The sequence below is a fragment of the Ananas comosus genome, linkage group 12 (assembly GCF_001540865.1).
Source record: "Ananas comosus cultivar F153 linkage group 12, ASM154086v1, whole genome shotgun sequence".
In the NCBI taxonomy this organism is placed as follows: domain Eukaryota; kingdom Viridiplantae; phylum Streptophyta; class Magnoliopsida; order Poales; family Bromeliaceae; genus Ananas; species Ananas comosus.
This window is the reverse complement of record NC_033632.1, coordinates 1,258,528-1,276,170: the sequence shown is the minus strand read 5'-3', so window position 1 is coordinate 1,276,170 and position 17,643 is coordinate 1,258,528. Positions and strand designations below refer to the sequence as shown.

General features: G+C 40.9%; 3 protein-coding genes across 7 annotated transcripts in view; 2 read left to right on the top strand and 1 right to left on the bottom strand.

Moving 5' to 3' along the window:
• LOC109718702 (BTB/POZ domain-containing protein At5g03250-like) lies at positions 4,110-7,788 on the bottom strand. Of its 3 annotated transcripts, XM_020245072.1 has the most exons (5): positions 7,490-7,788; positions 7,190-7,259; positions 6,516-6,744; positions 5,506-6,446; positions 4,110-4,794 (listed from the first exon to the last, which is right to left on the bottom strand). In XM_020245072.1, exons 1-5 carry the CDS (start codon positions 7,546-7,548, stop codon positions 4,318-4,320), a joined length of 1,776 nt encoding a protein of 591 aa, XP_020100661.1. In that variant the 5' UTR covers positions 7,549-7,788; the 3' UTR covers positions 4,110-4,317. The 3 variants fall into 3 exon arrangements, with proteins under 3 accessions (XP_020100661.1, XP_020100660.1, XP_020100662.1); XM_020245071.1 differs by having other exon boundaries at positions 5,506-6,744; XM_020245073.1 differs by having other exon boundaries at positions 5,506-6,744; positions 7,720-7,741.
• LOC109718267 (H/ACA ribonucleoprotein complex non-core subunit NAF1-like) lies at positions 9,783-14,245 on the top strand. Of its 3 annotated transcripts, XM_020244416.1 has the most exons (6): positions 9,783-10,120; positions 10,529-11,382; positions 11,525-11,602; positions 12,227-13,371; positions 13,854-13,905; positions 13,978-14,081. In XM_020244416.1, the coding sequence occupies exons 2-5, from the start codon at positions 10,594-10,596 to the stop codon at positions 13,873-13,875; spliced, it is 2,034 nt and encodes a 677-aa protein (XP_020100005.1). In that variant the 5' UTR covers positions 9,783-10,120; positions 10,529-10,593; the 3' UTR covers positions 13,876-13,905; positions 13,978-14,081. The 3 variants fall into 3 exon arrangements, with proteins under 3 accessions (XP_020100005.1, XP_020100008.1, XP_020100007.1); XM_020244419.1 differs by lacking the exons at positions 13,854-13,905; positions 13,978-14,081 and adding an exon at positions 14,160-14,245; XM_020244418.1 differs by lacking the exon at positions 13,854-13,905.
• The window catches only part of LOC109718268 (secretory carrier-associated membrane protein 2-like), a 3,621-nt gene continuing 1,051 nt past the window's right edge, over positions 15,074-17,643 (top strand). The window contains exons 1-4 of the mRNA XM_020244420.1: positions 15,074-15,204; positions 15,763-15,885; positions 16,909-16,971; positions 17,079-17,172. Coding sequence (XP_020100009.1) covers positions 15,855-15,885; positions 16,909-16,971; positions 17,079-17,172 — 188 coding nt within the window. The 5' untranslated portion in view covers positions 15,074-15,204; positions 15,763-15,854. The remainder of the gene's footprint in view (positions 15,205-15,762; positions 15,886-16,908; positions 16,972-17,078; positions 17,173-17,643) is intronic.

The window sequence follows — 17,643 nt, the reverse complement described above, 5'->3', positions numbered from 1 at the left end:
CTTCTTCTCCTTCCCTTTCTCTCTCTAGAAGTGTAGGAAGAGTGTGAGGGAGAGAAAATGAGAGTGAGAGGGGAGGAGAGGCTGCTTATAGCCTCTAAAGTAACAAAATCCACATAGGCCCCTCAAAAACTCAAATTTACATCAGCCCGGTCTGGGCAGTTTTCGCCCAGAGGGACCGGTCTCCCCGACCTGGGACCGGTCTCTCAGCCTGCCCCCCGAAAATCCAACGTTCGGGAACCGGTCTCTCCCTGCGCGGGACCGGTCTCTCCCCGCGCAGACGCGCTCGGGGACCGGTCTCAACTGCCAGGGACCGGTTGCCTCGCCGGCTACGCAGCACTGTTCACTAGGGGACCGGTCTCTCCTATCAGGGACCGGTCTCCGAGAGTAAAACTCTCAGAACTCTGCCAAAACTCTCGAGATCAAATTTTTAGACCGGTATACCATCGACGGCCCTCCACCAAGTGTGGAAAAGTTCGGAATACAAATCGAACACTCGAACCTCGCAATTTGCAAAGGTCCAGTGTGCTACATTTTAAATCCTTTCGATCGCAAGGTAAATTATATCGAAAAATCGCAAAATTTATTTTCTAAATACTTCAAATACGCTAGATAAAGTTTAATGGAGCCGATCATCGATTCGGAACTCCATTGTCGAAAACAGCTTAGTAGCACGGAGGCCTGCGTGCTCCTAACAGCACACAAGACCTACTATATATATATATAAACAACGTTCTCTAATAGCTTAAGAACAATGATTGTTTCCATATAATTTAATAAAGACAATAAACTTATCTTTCTTTGCATATTTAGGGTGCTTTTTCCTTGAGGCTTAATCCAAGTTTAGTTGGAAAAGAGGACTTTTTTTTTGCCATCAATTTTTGCTTTATCATTTGTCGTTATTGATGCAGCAAGTATAGATGTACTTCCGAGGAAGTGGTAAAGCTGCAGAGATGAAGCGTGAGGCAGCACGTGGTGCTATGAGGGCAGCATTTTGACGCTTATATATGTATCAGACGATTCCAGGTTACTTTGTTGAAGGAAATGATTGCATGCACCGGTGCCATTTCATTGATCATGGTTGATGGTCAGCTACTATCACACTTGACTTCATGTGTTCGAGAATTTTACGGCTGTCTAGTCTAATTTTTAGACTTGCGAGTTGAAATATATTTGGTTTCTTTCTGTAATTTACTGGAGAGTGTTGTACAGATTCAGTGAAGTATACTTCATGCTCGTGTTTTATTACCTGAACTCTATTTCTCTGTCAGTTGTGCTTAAGAGGAAAACACTTGGTCTTGAAAGAGTAGTTATAACCCCATATACAAACTAAATGCTTTATACATTTTATTATAATTGGTCTTTTACAAAGCAATGTTTGCTCTGTCAGTGTCATTCGTTGTGCACAAAAATTTCTGTAGCCATGGTAATTGGCTACGGATGGTTTGTTCTGCAGATGGATATTCAGTGTCATCAGTGCTCTATGGAAACGATGCTATGAATGTATCTGGATGTTCAGATTCTGTGCTTACCTGTAGAGTTCTGTTTTTATGCCTTTATCTTTCTTAATCTTAATAATATTGGGATATTGGAATGGAGGTGGTTCTTAAAATTGATCCCTCTGCCTAAGTAGTCTGTGCGTGCGCGTGTGTGTGTGTGTGTGTGAACAGGCTGAGATCCTGCCTCATTTTCAAAAGCGATTGTTGAGGTGCTCATGATCGGCTTGTTTGCGGGGCTAAAGAATGTGCTCCTGATAGTCTGTGAAGTCTTCCGTGGGTGTCATTCAAATCCTTATTGTGATTTTCTGTGAGTAATGAGAATCAAACTAGCATTTTCAATATCTATGTATATTTGAAGAGAACTAAAATGTATATTGCTCTTCTGCTGTCTCTATTTTGTTTAAACAAGTTTGTAAGCCCGATTAAATTGCTTCTTTTTAATTAAGAGAGGTGTGTGGGGGATCGGACCCCCTTCCTATTGATCGGTGACTTTGTATTAATGGAAAATTGGTCTTCCCAAAAGCTGTATATTGTTCCAAATTAATAGTGCAAACAGTTTGCTTATTTCCTTCGTCTTGTCTTTTTTTTTCTTTTTACCCCTTTTGCAAACGAAAACTGATTATCTTTTCATGAGTTGCAGCAAAATGTTTGGAAAAGCACTGATAGGCTCTTTGAAATCTCGTTCCTTTGAATTTTATAGTGAGCTTTTTTTTTGCATTTAGCAATCTCAATTTTTTTAAAAATAAATGGTCTTAATAAATTTATATTTGTATAAATATTCTACTCTTTGCTATGCTGAGTGTTTAAATGGTATTTTTAAGTTAAACATGATGATTTAATTACGTATTTAAACCGTGATTGAATCATTATTGTTTAATTTAAAATATCAATGTGACATTCGCGTTGTAAAAAGAAGGTCATATATATATATATATATATATGTTTAGGTATTTGTAAAAAAAAAAATTTGAGAAGGCTAAATGCAAAAAATAAAAAATAAAAAAAATAAAACAACCTTTTATGGGCTTCTTCACTGCTCACATGTATCTGGCACTCTGCAAACTATGGAGCCCATCAGATCCAACACATTTTTTTAGCCCTAGCACGAGTGTTAAGTGTTAACCGAAGAAAAGGGCTAAGGATGAGGCCCTTGATCTACGACACCCCTAGACCACGAAACCAATCCCATCTCGTGTTCCACTCTTCTCATTTTTTACTTCGAGATTCCCCTTAAATGAGGCTTCGATTAGTGGGCAGGATATATAACTCTTTCCTACCTTTTTTTTAAAACAAAAAAAAAAAGAAAAATTTCTCCTCTTGTTTTTTACCCATCGGTTTTATTTATTTATTATTAGTTTTACACCGTGATTTTCCTTACAGGATGAGAGTTTGTTCGTTCGTGGGGCTGTGCCAATGTAGCTTACGAACTACCAGGCTCGGTATCCGAAGATGAAGATGTCGGACGCAAGCCTCATCCGTCGGATTATCCCGTTGATACCGTGCCCAACTCCGACGACGTTGGATGATTAGATCGCGTACAGCCTCCATGTTTCTCGAGTGGCACATTCACGCATTCTACGTCGATAAGCTCGGAAGCTATATATATATAAGCTCCTCTCCCTTCCTCTCCTCTCGATCTCCACTAAGTTTCAATTCGGCTGCTCACTGTTAGTTAGACTTAGAGCTCCGGGAGGGAGAACCAAGATATCTAATAAAGATCGGGAGAGATGGCCGGAAGGAGGAGATTCAACGGTGGCGGCGGCGGCATCAGAAGGAGGCGGCTTTCAAGCCATCCGATCCCGAGGCGCGGGCAGGTGAAGTTGGCAATTGCAGTGGGGCTGGCGCAATCCTTCGCGGCTCTCTTTGCCCGGGCCGGCCGGCCCCCTCTGCTTCTCTCCCGCCTCACGCGGCCCGCCGCCTGCAGACTCGATGGTTAATGAAATCCCGTGGCCACGTGTTTCCCACTACTGTCGTTTACTTGCGAATTAATAAATAAATAAATAAATGATCAAAGTATTACTTAGTGTTGTTCAAAGCGTATTTTTCCAAACAGAGAGAGTGTAGTCAGAGGTGTGGAGTGAGTTTAAACTGGAGCCAACTTTTCTCTTGCTCTTAACAATAGGCAGTCTTTTTGTTTTCTATATCGTGCGGGAGAATTTGTAACAGTTCCAGAAAGTACTATAAAGCGGGCAGTAAAGAGATTGATGATTCTGATTATGTTGATGGGAGAAAAATAGGAAAAAGTTCATCATGCCGATCAGTGCAGGTCTTTTATTTTTTATTTTTTATTCTTTTTATCTGAATGCTGTTGCAGATCTTTTGTGACACGTTAATATCATTTCTTTTACTATTGATTGTGTCGATAAACCAAAAAGATGTTAAGAAATATGCTAACTTCAGTTTTCAAAGTTTCCCAATATTGAATGCATGTTAAAGAAAGAAAAAGAAAAGTAGAGAAAAGAAGAGTATAGTGATTATCACAAGCACAGACTTGAATATTTCAACCTCACATAGGATGACAGATTTTAAGAGTTCAATAACAAATAAAAGAGGACAGCTTTTTTCCGATGCAAAGAAAATTAAGTATATGTTTATATTTGTGGAATCCTGAAGACAGTAGCTGATATATGCATGATCATTCGTAGGAATAACAGGTGTTACAGTGGAAAAGCCACAACAAATTGCACAGAAATGGGACAACATAAATATAGTTACATAAGAATTAATAAATTCCTACCAGTAATTAATGATATCCTCAATATCCTAAAATTTCTAGCTTCTGCTTTTGATCAGGTCAACTGTTCCTAGAAATCAAGAGTAATCACTTGCCGCTTACTGTATCTTGCGCCTTTACCCCGAAACCACACTTCCTAGTGAATATGTTCCATGAACTCTTAGTCTTCCCAAGCTTATTAATTTCTTGCTTCATACTCGAACACTCCTTCTCAAGCTCCGAAACTCGCAGCCTCATGTCTTCAACCCCCACAGGGGGGCAGCTGTCATCCTTGTGTTGTTGTTCATGAGTGATCTCTGCTTGGATTGCTCCGTCGACATTGTTCTTGTGAAGCATCAGATTGGTGTGGGGCCCATGCGAGTTGTCCATGCTGTCAGAGACGAAGAACCAGCTGGCAATTGAGGTCCGGAGGCGGAGCTGCTCGAAGAAGAGGACTTGGACCACCACTCTGAGGGGCAACCTCTCGTTCTGAGCAGCGTGTGTGCAGGCCTCCAATGATAGCTTCTGGCAGTTCATCAGTCGGCAGAGTTGCTCACGCTCGGACTCGGTGAGCCACGGGTGCGACTGCAATGTTGCAATAGCCAAAAACATAAATGGTTGGAAACCCCATGCAAGCTAAAATCTTCTTATGAAACAGAATGGACGTCGCAGCTATTTCGATATCATTGTCTATACAACAAATTGCCCTTCTCTTTTTCAGAAGCTGCGTAACAACTTATTTTTGGAAATGGTATAGACAAAGAAGAACCTTTTTAGGCACAGAATACTAACGGAGTGTTGGTTCATTTTTAATGTATTGCCATGAATATAGATAATTTGTGGAACTAAAGATTCCAAGCTTGAAAGTAGCAGAGTATATCATTATGTTGTTTTAACTCAAAATTCAAAAGTCGATAAAACAATCAGGCCTGTGGTGCTAATTTCACCGGCTCCTACACCTATAAGTATCTGAGGTGAAATTAGATACGATAATTCAGAAATCTTCTTTCTGGTCAAATTGTTAATGTTTCTTTTTTTGATGAAAATATCCGAGGGTGATTCCCTTTGTATACATTTATAAAAAGGAGAAATCCAACACAACTAACCAAAAAGAAGAGCTAGCATCCACTGGAAGAAAGGAAAAAAAGGCCATCTGCTCTTCTCAAATCCCAGAAACACAACTTCTATTTTTTGTTAATGGTATATGCTTGACATATCAAAGTATCATTGTGATTCTAAGCAGAGAAAGGTCAAATTTTCCACTAAATATAATAGATAGATAGAAATGCATGCTACCTTAAGGTAAATGTCGATGGCACGATAGATGCCATCATCAAGAGGCCTTGCATAATCTGGTATAACTGCCGCGAGGGACTGAAACTTGGGGAGCTTCAAATTAACATCAGGCGCAACCTCTGCAAGATAACCATCCATCAGTTTGGCAACCATTGTCATAGGAGTCAGTGAGGGAGTTGGGTCCATTAAAGGTAAAGGCCCACCCTCCTCTTCCACTATGCCTGGAGAAGCAACACCACCTGCTGTTTGCAATTGCTCCCCCATCATAAAATGGTCCACGATCCTCTGCATGCAATCTATATCATACAGAGTCTCTACCGAGTAGCCCAAGTTCGGTATCAACAGATCTTCCAACGAAGCGTCATCCAACTGCGCACCTATTCTTTTCTCCAAGTTCTCTCTACACAAAGGATTTGCGTGCAAAATCATCGCAGTCCGAAGCATACCAAGTAAGAACTTGGTTGATGCCACACCTTTCTTCGCAGGCAGTAATCCAACTATCTCTTCAAGAAAGACTCTCTGATCGCTTTCAGATGGTGCTGAGACAGGTGTGGTTGGATTTATGCGCGCGGTGGTGCCATCGCGGAAGCTCGAGTTTCTCGTCAGGCCCGGAAGGAACCTTCTTGCATAGAACATGAGAGCTCCTGCTATATTCTCGGGCTTCATGGCTTTGGCTTCCATGGCCTGGATAAGCCTTTTGAATAAAGGTAGGCTTAGGAAAGAAATATCTTCGTACCACCAGTCCACTCCACCTGCTGATTTATGACCGTCTCCAGAATTATTACCTATTCCATTCCACAGAACTGAAGTTGATTTTCCGCCTACAGGCCAACCAAAGAGTCCGGGATCTGCGCATGCTTTAGACGCAAGAGAATTTATGCATCGCGAGATGATATGTAGCTCTTCTGCATAGGGGAGAACATCTTCGCAAGTTTCAAGAGCTTTAATCGAGTCCTTCCAATTTCCGAATACTTCATTAAGGAAGTTTTCTGTTTGCGCTATGAGGTTACCTTCTGCGTAATCTTCGGTCATGCGAAGATACTCAGCAGCACATCGCAAGCAAACCACATTAAGGGCGTTCAGTTCGATCTTCACGTCATAGCAGAACTTTGTCACCAGCTCAAAGGACTTGGCGCCGCCAGGAACTTCATGGAGCTGCAGAATGCAACTCTTTTCCTCCCCGCTGTGGAATTCGCTGATCATCTTTTGAAGAAGCCCACTTTTGTTGAGCAATGGGAACTACAATATCGTGGTTTGCACTTGGTCATGTATGATGAAAATTTCAACAAACAAAGAATACAATTTTAATGATTTTTTAATATAGGAAAATTGCTTTGGGATAAATCGATTCTTAAAAAAAAAATTAAGGGTTAGACTAAGCAAGCAGGATCCATTCTCTTAACCTAAAAATGGAATGTGATACTGCACAATTTTCCTAACTAGACAAATCTAGCAAAGAAATTTTAATATTGTTCCATCTAATAAATAGAGTAATTACTTCTCTTTTTTTCTTTTTTTCTTTTTATTTTGTTTTTCCTTTTGAAGGAAGATATAGGGGCACAAGCCCTATAAATTCGACAGTTTAATTTCTAGCTACACAAAACGTGTAAAATATGAAACGGAGAAAGAAAATTGCACAATCGAAATAACTGCATTTGTGATCAAAACCAAGTTAAGGCAATACCTTGTGGAGATGAAAGGACATTTCTCCAACTTCAACAACAACATCGCTTACGAGCTCAGTCACGCATTTCCTGTGAAGAAGGCAAGAGCTGGTGACTGAAGGAGAGCACTCTAGACAGAAATTTCAATAATAGGAAGCCTTATTGGCTTTCTGTAAATGTAGAGGTGATTATTGATTCATTGATCTCTGTTTGTAAGCCTACCGACACTGTAGTTTGTCACATTTAATTATTCAGGAAAGAAGCCAATAAGTAGAAAGAGACCAAGTAGGAATGGGGATGAGAAATTTTAATAAGAGTACCACGTCTGGCCTTCCAGATAGAAGGCTTCTGCCTTAGAGCCCAGCTTCATGGTCGCCATTTTTCTTTTTATTTTTTTTCTTTTTTTCTTTTTTTTTTTATCTATTCCTCTCAGTTAAATTTTACTCAACTTTCTTTTGGGATTCTCTATCAGGTGCTTGCTATTTCTTTATTTTACAGAAAGATACTCGGAAGGAAGGGAACGGGAAGATGCACAGACAAGCAAATTAACCGGGAGGAGGATACAACTTCGGCCTCTCACCATCCGCGCACAAGTAAGGCCCTACCCGTTTTTTTTCTTTTTTTTTTCTTCTTTTTTTTTTGGATTTTTGACTTGATACTTTATTTAATTTAATTTATATTTTATACGTTGTAATAAAGGGGATTAAGGACTGAGTTCAAAGTAACGTCCGGGTCAGTAGGGAGAAGAGCGACGGAGTAGGCAACAACCATCTCCGTAAAATCCTCCTGCATCTTCTCGCATTATTAATTGGGATGGGTTCTCTTTGGATTAAGTGTACTCTTTCGCAGAAGTGCTCCATAGGCCAGGTCGCGCCAGATGTATGGTCCAACAGGCGGATAATAAACGCACTAATTTAGAAGGCCGGGCTCAGGGAAAGCCCAGCCCAAAAAATACGGCCTATACAAAATATGGGAATCGGAGAAAACACGGCCTATAAAAATAAGGGAATCGGGTCGGCATAACAGCACAGAGGGCAGGGTCCACCGTCCACACAATCGCCCCACATTACAAGCAAAGGGCGGATAATCGGCCGAGACCGGATTCGTTTTGTCCGTTCGTACGGCCCATTGAATGTGATGCCCACCGGTTCGACGGGTGAAATTTTCGTCAAAAACTAAAACTTTCTTTTTTTGGGTAAGTCCCGAGACATACCAAAACTAGACTTAACAACGATAGGTCTACTTTTGGTAAGTCTCAGGTTCTTACCTGAAGTAGAAAGTTTTCACTTTTTGACGCGAAGTTGGAGGCCTCACGTTAAATGGGCCTTCCGTGGGGCTGAGTCAAAAAAATATTTACGGGCGGAGTCTTGATAAGAATTGGGCCTGACCATTAAGCCACACGTAGCATGATCCCCGGTATTGTTGGTCCAGGCATGACTAGTCCATGACTTTGGCCCGGCTTGGACTGAGTGGAGTTCCATCTGTTTCCCAAATTATGAATCATTAGAACCTGCTACAATTGGGGTTTCATTTTGACAACAAACATGATCCATAATTTTCAATTATCTCAAAATCAAATTTTACCATCTAATCAAATTGTCTCGGACTGACTATAAAGCGCTGAGGGGCCGTAGTATCCTCATCAAATTGTCTCGCAACAGGCCCGAGGGGCTGTTTTGCGTCAGATAACACCAAATTTCAGCTCAAAAGGCCCTCGTTCTTCCGACCTAGTATAGTCAGGTAGAAAGCAGAAGAGATGAAGATACGGCCTATATGAGAGATGGTCTGGCCAGTTCGTTAACCAAGCGCCTATGGCCCAATAAAGAAAGTCGGGCCAGATCTAAAAGTGCGGCTGCGAGAAAATCTAACACGGCCTGGCCCAGCAACCGAATCAATGCACGGGCCGGGTGCGTTGCCACCGCAGGCACCGTCTTGGCATGTGGGCCTGAACACTGAACAGCGGATTCCAAATGGGCCTCGTAGGAGCGGTCCAGGAGTGAATGGTTCGAGAGTTTCTGTGGCGCGCATTACTGGGCCTCACACTTCGTGTGCCTGAAGGAAAATATGTTTATGTTTATATGTGTTGCTGTCTATAACGTATAACCTAATAAAAGGCCACGCCATGCAAGTCTTCAGCGCTCTTCCGCTGCCGCTGTTGTTTCGCTGTCCTGCCGAAACCCTCCTCCCTCTCGTCTCTCCTACGAGTTCCCAAATATATATAGGCTTCGTACTCGTAGCTTCTACACAATTCCACCGAGCTCGTACTGAAATCCCTAGCCGCTATCATAGTTAGTTAATTCGTGAATTATTTGTGCATTATTCACGAATTTTTGAAATGCTGAATAAAACAGCCGTTTTCGAATTTTACCCCAAAAATTCAAAAAAATTCATTTTTTTTGAGCAAAAGTAATTATTCGCGAACGAAATACGGTTCGCGAATAATTCAGTCCCAAAAAAATGGCCCGATTGCTGCCTGCGAGCTACGAGCCTACGACCTGCGAGCTACGACTCATGCGCCTCGCGGGTGGCCCAAAACAGAAAAAAAAAACCGTTCAAAGAAACTCGCTTCGCCTTGTCGCCCAATTTTTTTTTTTTTTTTTTAAAAAAACCATTCCTGAAAAGAATCGCCTCCCTCTCCCTCCCACGAGTCCCACCCCCACCCCTCCGAAAAAAAGGGTTTGCCCTAACTTATCACCCCTGCGGCTGCGGCGGTGCGGCCCTGCCACCGACCCCTGCGGCGGTCCCCCTCTTCCCTTCCGGCCGCTCGCCGAACGCCATCGGAAGCCCTCCTCTTCAGAAATCGAAGATCGAAGATCGAGTTCTTCACTCTTCAGAAATCGAAACCCTCCTCGTCGCCTCTTCCTCTTCTGCTTCCGCTTCCGCTTCCGCTTCCGCTTCCACTATCCAACGATAGATCAGTAATCGGATGGTTCTTTACAAATACAAACCAGGTACGATTTGAGTTTCGTTCTTCAAAGCAAAAGTTGGAAGCTTTTAGTCCTGATGGATTTTTTTTTATACACAAATGGCTCGAGTGCTTACTGCTTATTGCTTAATTGAATGTGTCCATTCTGTTATGCACAAAGAAGACCCAAACATAGAGCTAAATAATCTTAATTAACTTAGGTACCAGGAATTTCAGAACCTCCAATATATTTGATGGAGCCTTGTGGTGCTCTTTCTAGCCAACCAGGCAACTATACAAAGTGTCAATTTCATCTTGTATTTAGTTTTTAACTATGTTTGTATGTGAACCTTTTATATTTTACATTTAAATATGGACTATCTTTGGCAACTTATTTGCTTAATTATTTTTTATTTTAAGGCATAATATGGTTTATTATTATTTTTTACTACAGCATCGTAGCTTCCACACAAGTCCACCGAGCTCGCACCAAAATCCATAGCCGCTATATCATCGTCCATGGTGGGGGTACGGTCATGGAACTCTCCTGCTATTAGAAACGACGACGGCAGAGCCCACCCTTCTCGTGACCCTTCTTCTCCTCCTCATCCTCGGCTCGACGACGAAGTCGACGCCTTTCTCCTCCCCAACTTCGACCCCGTCGAGGAGTGGCTTCTCGATTTCGACTCCGCCGCGATGCTCGGCGATGACGATGGTGCCAAAAGGTGCGATTTGGAGACTAAGGAAGATGCACCGAAGGGCTTGCTCATACATGAGGAGATGAATAAGGTTAACTTGGTCGAAGACTCCGACTGCGGCACTGTTCATTCGTGCCCAGACGCGGTGGAAAGTAAGGATAGCGTCATCAATGTGACTGGTAGCAGTGTTAATGATGCTGTAGTGGGTTCTAGCGGTGGTAGCCTTGCAGGCGAAGAAGAAACAATTGGATTGGATCAGGGTGCGAAAGAACCTAAAGAAGATGTGGTTTCTGAGGTTCATGTGGTTAGTGATCAGGTTGGCGAGGAGCAAGAGAGCAGAGAAACAGAGTCTGAAGAAGATGATGATGATGATGATGATGATGATGACGACGACGATGACGACGACGACGATGACGAGGATTCATCTAGTCAGCACTCTTCTTCCTCTACAAGTAGCCAAGAGGAAGAAGATGAAGAAGACGTCGGCAATGATGGAGAAGAAGCTAGAATGGTGGATGAGGCAGTAGATGTCGAAGACGGTGAAATAATTGGCAGTGATGGGGATGAGGGTGTTATGAAAGGTCCTGTCAGGTCCAAGCATGAAATCGAGGTATGATGCCGTTCATTTCCTGATTTTGCTAGTCTGAACTTTTCTTTTCTAAGTGAATTGGTCTTTCCCTTTATTTTGCATATATGGTTTCGAAGTTTAGCGTGAATATTTTGTTTAATGATAGATAAAACATGTTCCGCAGGTTCTCCCACCAGTTTCTAAAATTGAAGTGCACTTGGAACCACATCATCAGACATTACCTGTTGGCGTAATTTCCTCGGTGAGTTATTGTTGAACCAACATGCCCAATCTTTTCTCTCTGTTTATTTTTATCGATCTTTTCCATTGCAAGCAGAGGGCTAATTTGATGTCGCAATGTTTAGTGTTTCACCCAAAAAAAAAAAAAACTCTTTAAGAAAAACAACAACAAAGAGCACAATTCTTCCATGCATTTTAGGTGTCAGAAAGTTGATTAACATGAGGAGGAATAGATTCATTCTTACATTGTGAAAATAGTAATAGCATGTACCAACATAAGTCTATAATTTTAATTTTTTGACATATAGGAAGCGTAAGTTTTGCTGTCTGGGTTACCTGCATACAGGCTTGTGTCATTGTTCTTCATCAAGCAGAACATGTTGAAGCTGTTGGGAAGCAACTTTTAGCCTTTGTTGAGAAGGCATAACTATACATGTGATTACACTTAACTACTGAGTGAAAGCATGTATTTAGATAGATATATCTAGGTTACACTTAAGCACTGGTTGAGATCATATATTAAATAGGTATATCTAGATTACTCTAAAAGTTGATTTTTGTTCAGATGGTAAGCATAATGTTCAGCATGCCGCTATTCCCCCTAATTTTAGTATGACTATGCCATTTCCTTCTCTTATTTTTTCAGATGCTGGGTGACAGAGTCATTGTCGAGGGCTTGGAGAAACACAATCCTCTCAACGAGGGTTCTATTCTCTGGATATCAGAGAGCAGGAAAGCATTGGGTCTCGTTGATGAAATATTTGGACCTGTAAAGAATCCCTATTATGTTGTGAGATACAATTCTGACAAGGAGCTGCCTGCTGGGATCAGTGTTGGCACTCCTGTCTCTTTTGTTCCTGAGTTTGCTAATCACATTCTCAATGAAAAGGAACTCTATAAGAAAGGCTATGATGCATCGGGCGAGAATGATGAAGAGCTAAATGATGAGGTTGAGTTCTCTGATGATGAGAAGGAAGCCGAGTACAGAAAATCTCTAAGACAGGCAAAGAGGGGTGCTAATGATAGGCAGCAACATGGGAATAGAAAATTTGAAAATAAGAAGCCAAATTTTAAGGTTCATGGCATTCAGAGGGAGAAGCTGTCTACGCTTCCTCATGCATCGGCGCCTTTTAGCCAACCTGGATGTTCTTTTGGAACGGGAAACTCTTTTATAAGATCTTCTTCTATGGTTCCAGCAGTTCCAACGGGTCCTATGGTTCCTACAGCTCCAATTGCAGCTCAGATGGGCAACTGCTTAATCAACCCATCTCTGCAGTTCTTACAACAGCAACCAAATGCTTTTTTGCCTAATGTGTTTCCTCCTCAACAGCAGCAGAATCTGGGCATCCAAGGAATGGTGACAAATATGTTGCAAAACCAGCATCTGAAGATTAATAATCAGCAGCAACAACATCAGAATCAGAATTTAAATCTCCTCCTTAATGGAATGCCATGTCAACAGCAGTTCTTTCCCAATACTGGATTTCCTACTAATCCATTAATGATTGGTGGGTCAGCGAATCCATCTCCCACTGTAATGACTGTCGTGCCTATGGGACAGGGTAACTTTGGCCAGGTGCCAATTCGCTGCAGCAATATGCAAGGCCAAGGCATTTCTTGTTTTCCTACTGATCAGAATTATATACAACCACCACCCACTGTAGCAGGAGCACACACCCCTGTGCAATTTAATCTTGGGACCTCATTGTCTGGTGGTAAACAGCCTCATCAAAGAGGAGGTCGTCATGTCTTTGGTAGAGGTAGAGGCCCAGGTGGTCGGCCTCAAAATAGGTAAAGGTTTTCCATCTTTGATGAATATTTATGTCAGCTAGTTTGTTTTGTTGCTTGCAGGTCATTTAGAGAGACTTATGTTGCTTACTGTTTGTGCTGATTTCATGTATTTCAGAAAGTTTTGGCCGTTGATCTTTCTCCTCGTGTTTTTTAATTACACTAATGATGAGAGTCGAGAGTTTTCATATTGTAATTCTGATTTGCTGCACCTCATCTTCTCTTGTTGGCATTGGGTACTTTTGGAAAGCCACATTTGTGGAAAGCAATGATTCTTATTTAGTAGCAAAAAGTAATGCCTAAACTTGCTTGTATTCATCTCTTCTGATATATGTTATGAGGTGGAGTTCTTTTCGTCTGATTATGTTTGAAATTTCAAAGCTGAATCTCCATGTTTGGAAATTATTTATGGTACATCTCTTTTGCTCTCTGTTCTCACCTTTACAATCTTCTCTAAAGGACTACCTTTTCGTAAATATGCTCAGGTTTGCATGTTGTCTCCATTGACAAATGATTGCTTGCACACTTAATTACCATGTAAGCAAAGGGCTTGTCGTCATCATTGAATTCTGAGAATTTTCAATATCAATGCTAATCACATCTTTTCAGGTTCTGGACCTAACAAAGTTCATCTGCTTGAATGCTATTATACTTGTGTGCTTTCTTCCTCCAATTAGATTAGGAAGGAAAAGAAAGTTGCTAATGCAATACCAGTTGCTCTCATCTGTATTTTTTTCCTTTTTTACCTCTGAATACCGGTATCCATTCGGTAGCTTATTGGGTTCTGTTAGGTAGCCTATTCTCCTGACCCTTGACTCGGTCAAAGATCCTCCTCGGGGGTTGTGCCGGGGTGTGATACGTTTACAGATAATGATCCTCGAAGTGTGCGCCTTTCGACAGATCAAGCGATTCGGCTGACGAGGGATCGAGCCAGCCGAGTTCGAAAGCTTTATGGTAAATTCAGTTCGGCTGATCGAGCCGAATGTACGAATCAAACAAGATCGGAGGTCGGCCGAAGAGCCGAATGAGCAGGAAGAAGCACGAACTGATCAGCAGGTTGAGCCGAATGGCTAAATAGCTCAATATCTGGTCGGCTTGAAGAGCCGAGAAGACCTTATATTGCTCTGCTTGCTAGGGTTTACAGTGGTAGGTAGTTTACAACGGAGTGATGCCCGTGGGGCAGACAGACTCCAGGATTCTAAACTTAGAACTACTCCTAGAGAAAAGCAGTAAAAATTACAGGTAGACTACTCCTAAGAAATGCTTGTAAATGCGAGGAAATAAGGGTGGTCTTTTGTTCGTAGGGAAAAGACCTCTTTTTAGGGCATTGTTACCCTATTTATAGGCCGCTCCCCTATTAGTCAGTTATTCTATTTCCATGATCGGCCACTACCCTGGCTATGCGGACCACCTTCAGCTGATCGGAACCGCTTGCAACTGCTTGTGGTTACTGTAACTTCTCTTGAATTGGCACGAAATTCCAAATCACTGGCTTTCCTAGTACTCCCGGTGTACAGGAAAAATTCATATCTTTGCTGGACCACCGGTGTACCATCTGTCTGCGCCGATTTGACTCAACAGGTTCGGATCTCATCCTAGTTTGGCTCGGGACTAGCCAAGATTGGACAATAAGCATAGTTTGTTTACAAAAGATGATACTCCAGATCTGCTCATGACGTTTACGCATATGTTTTAGAGAAAATTAAGTTCCACTGTCGGATGCTCGTCCGTAACTACACAGGTGGGTCGATGGGCTTGATGAGTTTGATGGCTTATATAATGCACCACTTGCTAGTAAAATCAGCTCCACTCTCTTTTGCTGAAAATCCAACTCAGGTATGCGATTATATCTGTAAGAATACGATGGGGTATGTTATTATTTCTGTAAGAGTATGACACCCTCGATCGCTCCGGCGAGGATGCCCTCTCTCCCGCGTAGGAAAAAATTTCAAAAAAAAACAATAAAAATACTTTTTATAATTATGATGTGATGATAATTAAAAAAATTATTTGATTAGTTGAAAATATGACGTCGCTAATATAATAGTATTATTTTAAATGTTTTTTCTGCGAAGGTAGAGAGAAATCGGATTTGGACAACGGATTGGATTATTATTTAATAATTACACCATCCATGTGCGCACATGGACCGTATCTCCACTACACTCCCCCGTGGGCGGGGCCGCATATGTGGTCTAACTGCGTACTGCATTGAATATGTAATATATGGTGTGATTGATGGTCCGAACCGCATATGTGGCTGCATAGGCAGCTTTTTGAAGCAATGATGTTTATCAATTGATTCAGCCTGTGTCGGCATCCTTCTTGTTTTGTTTGCTAAGTAGATTGACTTTGCAAGATCTTATTATATGGTACATTGTTTAACTTTTGCAGCTGGCATTGTAATAGAGGAGAAAAATTGGCCACCTTTTTTCCCCATTATACATCATGATATTGCAAATGAGATACCCATCCACGTTCAAAGAATGCAGTACTTTGCCTTTGCGTCTTTGTTAGGTATGACTTCATCTTCTGCTAACATCCTAGCTTTTGTGCTTTACTTTTCAGTCATTAACAATGTGCATAACTTGCTAAACAAAAGGAATACTCTTGTATAGAGAATGTCAAATAGATAGAATAGACTAGATCCATTCCTTTAGCTACTGGCTGTGAAGTGTGAACACGTGTAAGTTTCTGCAGAAACTGAAGCTACAAAAATTTCTGCAGAAATTAGCTGGTTCTGCTGTAGAGATTTGTCATGGAAAAAAAGAATGGATGAAGCATAAATTCTAGATAATAAAAAACACAATTGGACTTAACCTATACTCACTTTAGAATCCATAATTGATTAATTGGCTTGATATAATAAAGTGAAATAAAATATAGGCTCAACTGAACTCATTGTATTCTTATTCTCGGATCTTAAGCAGCTGTAGATCAGGTTGACTTACTAGCACATAGTTCATCGACTGCCTTGTGTTGTTCTTATATCTTAGCTTACACGAAACCAAAAGTAAAGGGGTTGTGATCAGGCTTGCCCTAACAGTACTATAATACAGCTTTCTTGATAAGCTCTTTGGACATGACAATTCAGATGTTTTTTGTGTACTTGGGAGCAAATTTTTCTTACCTATGGTGGCATCTTTTGGTATTACCTAGATTGATTTTCTGCTCAATCATTTTGTCTTTATTTTTTTGGAACATTCTTTATTGTTTGTTCAATGATGGCTGATTTTATTGCACAGATTACGTATATAAATGAATAGGTAAACCTACTTTTTTTATTCTTGCCATAGAAGTCAATCTTTTTATGTAAATATCATCTTTTAAGCACATGGATACACAGATAGTACATATTTGCTTATATTAGAAACAAACCAACGAGTCCAATGCTTGATTGGTTATAGAGTACCGAAGGAGAGATACAGGTTCCTTACTAGAGTTCAGTTTCATGTTGTAAACATGAGAGTACATTGGTAGGATGAAATGGTTGCCTAAAAATAAAGAACCATATAACTCTTTTAATTGGATGTCATACTGGATTGGTTTTGTGCCTCTTCTGGAATATTATAGCAGTTACAGCTGCTTGGATTAAGGGGGAAGGTATGTTTGAAGAGCTTGACGTGTCCTTTTTAAGTCAATGCTTAAGCTGTTATAAGCAGTGAATATCTTTATCAAATAAAGTTGATGTGATGTACTGTCATCTTCAGGTGTAAAAATCTGGTTCCTAGCTATAATCTACTTTATATCCGGAGTTCCAGGTGCTTATGTTTTATGGTATCGGCCTCTTTATCGTGCAATGAGGTGCTACACTAATCCGATCTCAATATTTGCACCTTTTAAATTATATCTATTTTTTCAAGTTGAGCTGGAATGCTATGGGTAGCAAACGGGCTCTGTTGCCACCCATTTGTTTTCAATGATTGAGCCTCCAAATTGATGATCAGCACTATTGAACATAATCTATATTACTTGAAGTATTTAGAAATCAAATTTCAAATCTTTTCGACATTATTGACATAATGATTAAAGGGTTTCAAAATTTGTAATTTTAATGATCGATGTAAGACATTTTCTCGTTTAACGGTGTAAATATATTCAAATCAATTGAATTTTGGTTGAAATTTTTTTTAAACTTTTAGAACAAGATCTATACTCTTGATCTTGATTACAAGACTCCTATCATCACTTTTCAGAGAATATTCATTTTCACCCGTTCATTTTTGTGTCCACTTGATGGACAAGAGAACAATTTCGGAAAAGTATGAAATTTAA